Below are 13,008 nucleotides of genomic sequence, written 5' to 3' on the forward strand. Positions count from 1 at the left end.
TTTAAGATAACAATTGTACAAAAATTATCATAATTATCTTTATGGTATGACAAATTTATAATTGCCACATTTTGTATTCGAAACATGACATTTACAAGTGTCATTTAATAAGTATATTCTATTACAAGTGTAATTTTCTCAAATGACCAATGCAATGCTAAAATAGCATAGAGAAGAAAGTGTAGAAAAAAAGTTGAAAAGGAGAACAATAAATCTTTTACTAAAATTTACATATTTGTGTACAACATTTAATTTTCATAGACATCTTTCAAAATTTGTTTTGAAATGTAGTGTACATTTTTGTACAAGTAAAGAATTGTATGTATGCTTTTAAAAGTACTCAAAATCTTCATAAGATGAATCTGGTTGTGTATGGTTGCTTTTATGACTTGCAATAATATCTGCAACCCTTTTATCCATAGGTGGAACATCTGTTTTTCTAATGTACGGGGAAAAATCAAAAGGTTCTGGTATAATTGGAGGTGTAGCACTTCTAACAAGAGCCCAATTCACTCCATGGAAAAAGGGGTGTTGCTTTATTTCTGTGGCACCTCTCTTGTAAGCAAATCTTTTTTTAGGCTCTTTCACTAACAACCCTTGTATAAGGTCTCTTGCCACTTTGCTAACAACTGGTTTTTCTGGAAACCTTAAGGGTTGTCCTACAACATTGAAAAGGGTCGCTCTATTTCCAGCACCTTTAAAGGGTGTTATTCCATGCAAAAGCTCATACAAAAAGATTCCAAAGGTCCACCAATCCACTGCACTACCATGTCCTTCACCACGAATAATCTCTGGTGCAAGATACTCATGTGTCCCTACAAAGGACATTGACCTCACATTTGTAGGCTCAGCCATTAGTTCAGGGAGGCATCCTCCAACCACAAGGCCAAAATCTGACTTTGTCTTACGATTCTTTTTTGAAGGCAAAATGCGTGGAAAGAAACTTGAGTGGTGCATGCAACCATGTATTGTTTGATCATGACTTAGAAGGCCTCCATAAGGACCATTACTACTTTCGTGTGCAGATGAGGACTTCACTAGTGTAGGATTCACAGAGCATCGAAGAGATAAGTCAAAATCTGATAACATTATGTGACCTTCATCTCGAACTAGAACATTTTCTGGTTTTAAGTCTCTATACACAATGCCTAACATGTGCAAGTATTCCAAGGCTAACAAAATTTCAGAACAATAAAACCTGTCACAGGAAATAAGACATGGAATTCTTAAATTGTTACAAAGTTTATGTCATATATGTTTTTATTAGTGCACAATTTAGGTGGTAAGAGATTTGACATATTTCTTTCTCTTGTGTAGATAAACAAAGATTACCCATAAGTTCAATTTAGTTACACAAATGTAAGGATAAACATGCTTAATGAACATGTTTTTTTTAAACTGTTGAATTCTTAATTAACTTTACGATTGTAATTATATTGTGTTGTGAAATAGTACATATAACATGAAGACAAGATTCACTCTCATGTGTATGACTTTCCTTTCTTTTGAAACAACATAATGGTTATGAAGTTACTATATTTTTCAATTGTTATCAGAAGTGTGTGTAGAAATACAAAATGACAAAGAATGCATTAAAGAAAACTTTGTCCAAAAAGGTTGACTAAAAAAGATTTTAGTGTTACACTATTTCATTATTAACTCAAAAGAGAACAATTGGTAGAAATAAATAAATTGCATTTGTTTCATTGAAACTTTGATATGTCATCTTATAGGGTTAAATGTGTTTTTAGTCCCTAGTCTTTGCCATGAAATTGGAGTTCGTTCATATTCCAAAATTCGATACAATTTAGGACCCAAACTTTAAAAATAAATAGATATAATACTCCTAATCTTATTGTGTTTAATTTTTTTGACGTGATAAACAACATTGCAAGCTAGCATTTGAGCTATTTACATTGTTTGACACGTTCCAACTCAAATGCAAGCCTAGAGCATTGTTTAACATGCAAAAAAAAAATATCGTTGGGTTAAGAGGACTATATCCATTCATTTTTAGAGTTTGGAGACCAAAATGTATTAAAGTTTTGGAAATAGAGGAATTCAAATTTTGCATCCAAGTTTAGAGACTACAAACATATTTAACTCTATTTCATATTAATAAAGCATTAACTTACCACATTTAACTACTTATATTGAACATATTAACATATAATCATGTACAGTAGCTATTATAGCATGCACTTTGGTGGAATCCAAGTGCCATGTATATGTGTGTTTAAGCAACTAACCGTGTAGCTTCTTCAGTGAAATGCTTGCTAGGTTGTTTCATTCGAAGACAATGCAAACTACCACTGCTACAAAACTCCATGACTAGACAATAGTATTTATCAGTCTCAAAATAAGAATATAAAGTTGGCAGAAAAGGGTGATCAAGAAGTCCAAGTATTTCTCTTTCTGTTTGTGCTCTCAAAAGCTTATTTCTACTAGCAAGTGCTGCCTTATCCATTACTTTCATCGCAAAGAATGCTTTGGTTCCTTTAAGTTCCACAAGGTACACACTTCCAATATCACCATATCCAACACGCTTTAAAAGCTTGAAATGACTGAGATCAAGACCATTACCATTAGAAACCATGTTAATTGCATCCCACCTCACATCACCTCCAGTATGAGGCTTAATATGTGCACAACAAATGCTATCTAAACTGTCACTACGAGAGCTACTGCCACTTCTATGACCACCTTGAATGGTGTTTTTTTTAGGTACAAGAAAATTTCTTACATCTTCTGTTGTTGCTCCTAGTGTCGTCATGGTTGAAGGATAGTGATTTGAAGACATTCTTGTACTTAGAGTATGCGGCTTAATATGTGCAATGCTTATGCTCTTTAAACTGTCACTACGAGAGCTACTAACACTTTTATGGCAACCTAGAATTGTGTTTTTTGTGGGTACAAGAAAATTCCTTGCATCTTCTGTTGTTGCTCCTGGTGATGTTGTGGTTGAAGGATTGTGATTTGAAGACATTCTTGTACTTGGAGTATGTGGCTTAGTATGTGCAATGCTAATGCTCTCTAAACTGTCACTACGAGAGCTACTGCCACTTCTATGACCACCTAGAATGGTGTTTTTGGCAGGTACAAGAAAATTTCTTGCATCTTCTGTTGTTGTTCTTGGTGATGTTGTGGTTGAATGATTGTGATTTAAAAACATTCTTGTACTTGGAGATGGGTGCTCAGTAGTGGAAAACTCATAAGTATTGTTGTTATGAACGTGATGGGGTTTAGATGTTGGTTTACTCGTCACTTTTGCATTATGTTTAGAAAAAACTTGTTCTATTTCTCTTTCTCGGCTGGTTTTGTAATCACTTATGGAAGTATGATTAGTGGTATATTGATTTTCTTTGTGGATATGACTTTCAAAATCATTTGATGAATTTGCATAAGCCTGATTCATCTTGCGAATCTGCATTTCAAATTCAAGATATATATATCATTAATTTCCATCAATAAATTTTTAGTTAAAAATAATGCCTAAATGAAATAACAATATGTATAATTACATCAGGTAAATTAGGCCTTTGGGTTGGCTTTGAAGAACAATGCAATGACACCCTTCGAGAGGAATTTCTACAAACAAAAATGTTAAAAAATTAAATTAGTTATGATAGGATATCTTACATGTGAACAATTGTTTTAATATCATGTCATATTAAATATAACAAATTATTTTCAAGAAATAATTATTTTAATTTGTTTTAACCAAAAGTTCTAATAGAAAGTTGTAAAAATAAGTAGCTATTTGTTCAAAATAAATTGAACAACAAAATACATAATTATAAAAAAAAAATTATGAACTAAGTAAACATGTGTTATAATTTTTTGTTCACACATAGCAAAAGGAAACTATAAAAAACTTAAATGTATAAAAGCACAAAAATGATGAAGAAATACTCATTTCATAATGAAATGTATAAAAAATAAACAAATTAAGTGAGATAAAAGTCAAATACATGTATGATAATATGTACAATTATTAGAAATCAAAAACTATTTAATCTTGTACAAGAATTGACACAAGTAATGGTATATGATTGTGGATAAACATGGTGAGAAATAGAAAGAATTCTTCTTCAAAAGAGATTCTAGAAATGCATGTGAAACTAAAAGTTAAAAAAAAAAATCAATAACACCTTATAATTTCATAGGCTCTCTGAGATTGAGCAAGAGAAACAATGATATATGTTTCCCTTGCATGTATATCTATGAAGAGACATCTTTGGATTTTGAAATTTTGAGAAAGAAAGAAACAAAGAGAAGAGAAGAAAAGAAAAATTTTATTTGGTTTTAGGAAAGAAATAACAAATGGATATTGAAAATAGCTTGTTCTTGTTTGCATCACCATCCATTCATGGGAGGAATTTGTGGAACAAAAGAGGGAAGATAATAATAGACCCATAATATGTGTATATAAATAAATAATTAAAATGTGTTTATGCATTATGTATTTGCCATCAAGATGAATGGGGTAGCGTCTAATTCTCTTGTGAAATAATGGTTTATGTAATTCTCTTGTTAAAATATATTTTTTCATATATATATTTCTTTACTTATATATCTTTTTTCCTTCTTTCTTATATTGTACTTTTATTTTAATAGTAATTTTATTTATAAAACTTATGTTATTAATTATAGGTGATAAAAAAATTTCCTTTCAGTTTCCAATTTTTTATATTGGTCCTTTGAAAATAGTTAATTACTAATATTGTTCATTTAACTAATTTATAGCCAAACATTAATATTATAATTTATAGTCAAACATTTGGACATAATTTGAGAGTTGATTTTTTGAACTAAAGCTAAATTATGGATGGTTTGTCAACCTTCTTTCGCTTCTGGATAGAATGTTGTTATTTTTTTAACTAATATTTTTCTGTGATTATGTTTACCTTAAATTCTTTTCAAATTAAAAGTATCTACCACTTTTAAAGAATATTGGCGTTGGTTAAAATGAGACGTCATAAGTGCAAAATCATTTTTTATTAGTCAAATAGAGATAAATAATTATTTTTTATTTATCGTAAGCTTGACCGGTACCAAGACATAAAAAATATAATAATCAGTTTTGTTTAAGGGGACAATGCGGGCTGGTCCAACCCGTATTTGGCTCGCACAATGTGGGCAGATCTATTCCGCCCCACATTTTAACGCGGATTAAAATGTATGTCCCACCCCACATAAGTATGGGTTTGCGGGTTTGCAAGCCAACCCGCTTTTTTAAAAAAATTTAAAATTTTTTTATTCTTTTAAATTTTTTTTAATTCTTATGCTAAAACTTTCAATGTTCAAAAAATTGGGAAACTGTAAGAAGTTCACAAAATTATTAAAGCAAAGACTTTGGAAAGTTGGATGATAAATTGGTAATTCAACATTTTCATCATAATCGTACTTTGACATACAAGATGTATTCTTCAAATTTTAGTACATTAAACAATACATAATACTTGTCTTTTCCAATCATACAAGAATTTAAAACGTTAATGCAAATGTCCAGAAAAAAAGTAACTAATACACAAAAGTGCAAACTTTTTTTTATGCGAACACATGCCAGCCCACGCAGGCTGCGGGCTTTGACGGGTCAAGCCACTGCGGGCCTGCAAATTCACTGTCATGACCCATTCCGCATTATTTTTGTGGGCTTGTGGGTTGACCCGACATGTCGTATTACCATCCTAGTTTTGCTTGTTTCATAAAGTGAAAAAACTTAAGAAATCTACAAATATTTTCAATATAATAAAAGTTGTTTCTTTTATTTATATATATAATTTTAAGTTGAAGAAACTGAAAGTGCAATCTATTCAATACTAAATTTCTTAAAAAGCAAGATCAGCATTTATATCCATCTCTCATATCAACTCATTGTGTGAAACGCGTAATTTAAGAATTTTTTTTTTCAATTGATGTCTATAATCAAAACCTAATGTTTTATCTTTTATGTGGTAGTGTCATTACTTCAACAAGTTTTTGCAGATAAAGTGGTTCAAACACTAAATGACTTTGTATCCCAAAATTGGATATACCTTGGAAAAGACAAACTCTTCTCCAAACAAAACCTTAGCAATTTCTTATTTTTCACCAATTCTAGGTGTTATCAACTACCTCTCATTTAATACGCATTTATTGTTTCAAACACCCTTGTCTAGAAGCTACTCTCTTCACACTTCTGCACTAACCTTTTATTCAATTACAAGTCTCATTGCATGTCACAGGTCCTTAATAAAAAGTAGAAGAAGATAATGAAAGTAACAAAGAGAGGAAAAAGATTGTTTAAGGAAGTGTGTCACATGAGATAACTTACTTATCTTAACATATTGAAATATAACATATTAGCAATCAAATATTACACCATCACATCTCAAGTGCATTGAAAACCACTCAAACAAACTCCACACCAACGAACACGAGTCTAAATTTTCTGTTGAGGCTTTTTGTATTGCTCGTCTACAAACTGATATTGGTATATTAAAATAAAATGCTACTGATGTCGGTGTATTAAAATAGGGTTAACTATATTTTTTGTCTCTTAACTTTTAGTAAAATTTGGAATTAGTTAATCTTCGAAACTTTTAACTAATTTAGTTTTTCATTTTTAGATTTTTAACCAAATTTTATTAAATTTATTTGATGTTGCAAACACAATTCAGAATTGTATTTGAGTTGTTTATATTGTTTGAAACATTTTCGCTTTAATGTTAAGTCAAATACTATTATCTTTGAAACGTCAAATAAACTTAACAAAATTTGGTTAAAATGACTAAATTCACATATTTCGAAAGATGAATGACTAAATTGGTCCAAAGTTTCAAAAATGAACTAATTACAAATTTCACTAAAAGTTAAAGGACCAAAAACATATTTAACCCATTAAAATAAAATGCTGGCATTAGAATTCATCTCTATTTCAAATTTTGATATATTTTAGTCTTTAAAATTTAAAAATAAATAAATAAAGTCCTTTTAATCTAATGTTGTTAATTTTTTTGGATCAGTTAAATGATGTTCTAAGTTGACATTTGAGTCGAAACGTATCAAACTCATGCAAACATCCCAAAATCAACCTAAAACTCGTTCAACACATTAAAATTTTTTAATGCAGCTAGGTTAGGATAACTATATCCATTCATTTTTAAACTTTAGGAATCAAAATATATCAAAATTTGAAACATAAACGAATTCCAATTTCATATCAAGTTTAGATATACGTAACCCTAAAATAAAACATCAAAATTAGCGTCAATCAATATATTTAGAAAATACATCATAAAAACAACACCAAAGACTCAACTAACTGACAATCTAAATTCTAGAGGAACTCCAAAACACATTGTGGGATGACATTCACCAAAGCCAAAAAGTTGGAGAAAAGAGCAAAAAGATAAGAACTCCATAGAAAGAGGAAAAAGAAGAGGAATGTGGTCCTACAGTCCCCTATGCAAGTATCCCCACACAGGCTGTTAAAGGGAATAATAAATAATGCAAAGCCTGATTGCTCACATGGACTAAAACCAAAAAGCAAACTGACACCACACATGCCCTTGCCTTCCCTCACAATTGCACATGCACATGCTCACTGTCCCCTAACTCCTACACCTTCTTCTTCTCATAATCTTTCACTTAAATCATCAATTGCACCTTAATTAATCACACCCAAACTCTCATTAACTCCACACACCTCATGAAAAAATCACAAAACCCCTCTTTCTCCCTATCTAATCTACTCTAATATTATACACAAAGTAACATTACATACATACAACTATAGTTAGCATGCACATTACACATATATGTATATGCTCTTCAGCACACACAATCTTGGTCTTGATCTCTTCTGGGTCAATTCAATTTTTTCTGAGATGAAGTTGGAACTATTGAGAGGACTCTGTTGTGCATTGCAAGTGTCTATGGCAAGTGATTAAGTGGTCATTGGTGAGTCCTGCTGCTTGCATAAATGAGTGTAGCACTGTTGGACCTACAAACCTAAACCCTCTTCTGATCATGTCTTTGCTTATGCTCTCTGATTTTGATGTCTTCACTGGAATCTTGTGGCCAAACTTGTATTGTGTGGAGATGGGTTTGTGATTCACAAAACCCCAAATGTACTTGTCAAATGAACCAAACTCCTTGTTAATCTGCAATGACCCAGTTTAGAAAGAGATTGTTAAAAATCTATATCTTCATATAATCACCACAGAACGTGTTATCACATAAATTAGTCCAACAGAGTTCTGCATTTACACTACATGTCTCTTTCTATGTCCCCTCAATTAAAATATAATAACACTTGAGCAAAAGAAACTAGCAACTGAGAAAAAGAGAGAGAAAGAGAGAGGGAGAAATTGTAGTTGCAAGTTGTTTTTTTTATGTTGGACAGACAGGAAAAGAGACAGATAATTTAAGTCCAAAAACAATACTCCTTTACTACCTGTCAGAAAGAATTTTTTGTGGGTACAGTACACATTTGTTTCAGAATTTAATTAGAATACATTATGGTATACCCTTTCGTTTTCATTTTTATCCAATTACACATTGTCATATAATAATAACTACCTTAAAAGACATGTCTCACAAGGTTGATACGGTTGGAAATTGAAGAGAAGTTAACAAAATGCAGTGGAATGAAAAAAGTCATTATTGTACTTCTCATCATTCATACTACTAATCTGTTTTTTTGTCGAGAGAACATTCACTCAATTCATGAAACTAGTGGTCTTGGAGGGCCGCAATGTGTGTAAAGAAGAGAAACCATTATTTCAAATTTTCTATTGAGTTTTCTGGTGTTCTTCTTGGCTGAGCATTAAAATACACTAATGTTAGTACTTTAAAAATCTTTGTAATATATTTTAAAACATCAAAATCAGTGTCTATTCATGTATTTCAAAGACACAACAGAGAAACATTATCATGAAAAATCCAACAAAGAATTCAAATTCAGATTCCAATTACCAATTACCAATTAGCAATGAGAGAGTAAAAGGGTGCCTTTTTTGAGGCTTGATTCTTGCTTACCTCTAAAATTCTGTTAGCATTGTCAACAACACCTCGAACTCTGCTGATATCAATGCCATATTCCAAACTAATAGATACCATTTGCTTATCAGTCATGTTGGCCAAGGTTGCTGCATCAAATTCTGAAAATGCAGTCCTGCACATGGTTTAAAATTCTTTAGTTGGTTCATTTAAGGGGACCCCATCAAAAGAAAGGTACACACACATGTTGGTGTGCTGTGCAATGAAGCATTTATATGTTTCTTTCTGCAGAATCCAACCTGAAATTCTGGCGTTTCTTCAAGATTGAGGTCCAATCTGATCCAACCTGAGCACCACTTAAAACTAGAAGCTCAAACAACATCCTGTGGTCACAATAATGTTTTTGTTAATCATCACTTGTCTCTACTATCTTTGTTTTGGTCAAAGTTTATGCTCCTTGGATAAATTTCAGATATAAAGGTAGAATGAATTAAGTTTCTTATGCATATTCTTATATAACATTTTCAAAAGTTATTTTGAATTAGTGTATGAACTTTAGTTTTACAGAAAAGCTTAATTCATTTTCTTCTTTATTCATTGAAAAGATTATCCAACCAAGATGGTAACTCACTTGTCATCATGAACTGGAACTCCCCATTCTACATCATGATAAGCAATATAGATAGGATCTATGTGGAAAAAGAGGCATTGAGATTAGCACATTGCAGAAGTATAAGAAGTGGGAATCAATTAGCACTGAAATATGAATTTTTTCAGATACCTGAATTAGGTGTGATAAAGCTGCATCTCTTCTCCTCCTCACTTGTCTTTGAAGGAAGATTGGTTGAAGGATCAAGAGGAACAACTCTTTCAAACTTTGCAGACTTTGATCTTCCATAATGGGCAATCTTCATTTTTCTCTGTGCATGCTGCAGTGCCATCTGTTCCCTCCTCACTGCAGCAATGCTTCCTGGGGATTCAGTGATCAGAGTGGAAGAGTAGCTCAATGAGGCCTCTATGGAGGCAGAAGAAGATGAATCCTTAAAACTCTTAGACTTTTTCCTCTCTAGAGTTGGAGGAGTTTTGATGGTGTGTCTTGGGATAACAATCTTCTCAGAACTTGAGTTCAGTCCATTATTATCACTGCCTCTCTTTGTAGCTAGAGGCCTAGGTGACCTAGACTTTGGAGAAACAGGAGGTGTTAGTGAGGTTTTGGTTGGAAGTGGTGGTGAAGGTGGAAAATATGATTTTGGTGACACTTTCTTGATTGAATTTCTTCTCTCAAGACTAGGAACTCTGTTACAAGTAGGTTGAAGAACTGGCCTACCATTGATTCTGGCCAAAGGGTATGTGGCTGTGGCTGTGACTTCTATGCCTACAGTTACTTTGGTCTTGTAGCTGCACATTTTGTTGTGTGCTTCAATGGAAATGCTGAAAAGGAAGAGGTTTGAATATGAAACAATGGCAAAGGAAGAAGAGAAGAAAATGAAGGATGTGATGAGGGATTGAAGGAGAGTGAAGGGAGCGATGTGGGGTTTTATAAAATGTGAGGATGGTGGGGATAGTTAAAGGGGAAGTTGTAACATGGGAAGGTGGGAATCTGCCATACAAACTCTTGTGAAGGGTGTTACTTTAGCCAAACTAAACCACGAGGGGGTGAATATGACATAGACTTCTAAAGTGACCATTTGACAATGTCTTGAACCTAATGCTTAAGTAAATCAAATTTAGATTATCTATCGAGTTTTACTTAGTTATTTCTCTGTTGTGTTTTCAAAATCAAAATACAACAAATTACGAATTTCGAAGTAATATATTTTTAATGTTCAGCAGAAGATAACACTCAAAAATTCAGTAGAGAATCTGGACTCAAATAAATGTTTTCATATGATAATATTATAAGAGAGGATTGGTTAACCTTTATGACAGTTTTTTTCATATTCAAGTCTAACTGTTAGCAAGATTCTTATTGATATGATGAGTATTGGAGTTAGAATTATAAGGGTTGTATAAGGAGGGAATCAAGGAAGCTTAGAAGGGGATTCGTTGGGTGAGATATTGTGGTATGTGTTGGAGTGATGAAGCATTTCCACTTTGTTGCAATAATATGCTTCTCTTCCCAAGGATTTTGTAGGTATGAAGTGATGGAGAAGGAAGGTAAAAAAGATGGAAGAAAAGAACCAATGATTGGTCTAGTCTTTTTAGCTGTATGGAATCTCAATCCCTTACTCTTTCTAGCTGTATGTGTGTGAGAGAAAGAGTGAACGGTTTTGGGGGAAGAAAAAGCACATGAGACACTTTATGTGCATCACAAAGTTTGTTCTGGTAATGGTGTTGTAAGTTGTAAGTTGTAAGTTGTTGTAACAAATAAAATAAGAGAAGTTGAGATCATGTGAGAGTTTTGGTGGGGTTTTGGTGACATTCACTGAGATCTTTTCTATTTTTCTTTGTTCTTATATTTGTGTCTAGCTTCCAATTTGTGTGTACTTTCCAGGTAAACTGAGTTGCATATGTTATCATCAGTGGTCCTCACTGTGTATTAACTCCCAATTCTTGATAATTATGGAAGATATCTCTTCAGCTGAGCACAGTTTGAGTACTCTTAATATCCTTACAGCTTGGAGCAATGACTTGTTCACTTAAACCATGTTATGCTCCAAAAGTGTAGGCCCCTACTCAAATTCTTCCACTTTATTCTCTCTTGGGTAGTCACATCTCACGTCAGAGATATATATTTTTAAGTAGGACTAAATATTAATGAGTGGTCTAATATTAATTCGATGGTGGGTGATACGATAGGTCTAACAAACGATAAATCTCATTAGAATAGGTTTCGGACGATATTGATACTATCTCAAGAAGTGAACTTTAAACATAACCGAGACTTTCAAAACTGACTTGTAAAATAAGATTTGTAGCCACCGTCAAACAATAAATCTCACTAAAATAGGTTTCGGACGATATTGATACCATCTCAAGAAGTGAACTTTAAACACAACTCAGTCTTTCAAAATCAACTTGTAAAATAAGATTAGGCGCCGTCAATTCGTTTCATCTCTAATCAAATGTGAGATTTCTAATATCTTTTTTCTAACTTATACTGTTACCTCATGAACATATGATCTCATACCACCAAATTAAACTAATACCATCTTACCTTTGTAGCTCACCTTATTGGAAGGTTTCATATTAAAACCTTGAGACATTGAAAAGGGTGAAAAGTAAACTGAATAAATGAAAAGGAAAATAAAGAAAGGTTAAAATTTTGATTCCCCTTAAAAGACAAATTTTGCAGCATCCAATAGATATATTAGATGACCCTTTATTTGGGAAGTATCCTATGGTACCACACCTACACACCCACTATGGTTAATGGATCATTAATCTCTGCAAACATTTCATATTCTAGCTGTCTGCTACATGCAAGAAACATATAAGTTTAATGATGCCTCAAAATTGTGTGGTTTATGCAAAGTGATTTTATGGTTGAAGGAAATAATATCATTGATCTCCCTTATTAACACTGTAATCTTCTCACAGATTTCAAGAAATCTGCTATTATTTTCTTGCACTTTCAGCCTTTCCTAGGCACAGGATCTTTATTTTGTTCTTCTAAACTTTATTCTGTGAAGGTTTATGGAAAAGTTTTGCATCCAACACTTCATCATGGAAGGAATTTTAGTGCCTGTTCATATCATGAGAGATTGGTTACTTTTTCATGTCTTCATTTTCCACCGCAATATTTTGAAAACAACTGGGACATTTTTGTTGCACGTTCGTATCAAAATTATTGTATTCAAAGACTATAAATTAAAAACTCAACATTACAAGAAATTGCATATTTGCCGAACAAATTCGTTAGAAATGGATTTTAAGTCTAATTTAACCCCACAAAACTAGTTTGTAAGATGGAGTTTGCACCCCACTTACATATTGTTAATTGGTCTTATTTTTAATTGATGTAAAATTTCCAACAAAATTTTATCCAAAAAATATCTTTCAGTAATATAAATTTTACTAGTG

The 13,008-nt window shown here is 32.4% G+C and overlaps 2 protein-coding genes across 2 annotated transcripts; both read right to left on the reverse strand.

The window, feature by feature from the left end:
* Positions 1 to 330: 330 nt before the first annotated feature.
* On the reverse strand, positions 331 to 3,415 carry LOC114169466 (serine/threonine-protein kinase RHS3-like). The gene is made up of 2 exons (XM_028054623.1): positions 2,250 to 3,415; positions 331 to 1,198 (listed from the first exon to the last, which is right to left on the reverse strand). Exons 1-2 carry the CDS (start codon positions 3,413 to 3,415, stop codon positions 331 to 333), a joined length of 2,034 nt encoding a protein of 677 aa, XP_027910424.1.
* Positions 3,416 to 7,245: 3,830 nt separating this feature from the next.
* On the reverse strand, positions 7,246 to 10,556 carry LOC114168324. Its single transcript, XM_028053098.1, has 5 exons — positions 9,767 to 10,556; positions 9,617 to 9,674; positions 9,285 to 9,368; positions 9,025 to 9,160; positions 7,246 to 8,147 (listed from the first exon to the last, which is right to left on the reverse strand). Exons 1-5 carry the CDS (start codon positions 10,389 to 10,391, stop codon positions 7,884 to 7,886), a joined length of 1,167 nt encoding a protein of 388 aa, XP_027908899.1. The 5' UTR covers positions 10,392 to 10,556; the 3' UTR covers positions 7,246 to 7,883.
* Positions 10,557 to 13,008: the final 2,452 nt, after the last annotated feature.

Source organism: Vigna unguiculata, chromosome 11, assembly GCF_004118075.2.
Source record: "Vigna unguiculata cultivar IT97K-499-35 chromosome 11, ASM411807v1, whole genome shotgun sequence".
Lineage (NCBI taxonomy): Eukaryota > Viridiplantae > Streptophyta > Magnoliopsida > Fabales > Fabaceae > Vigna > Vigna unguiculata.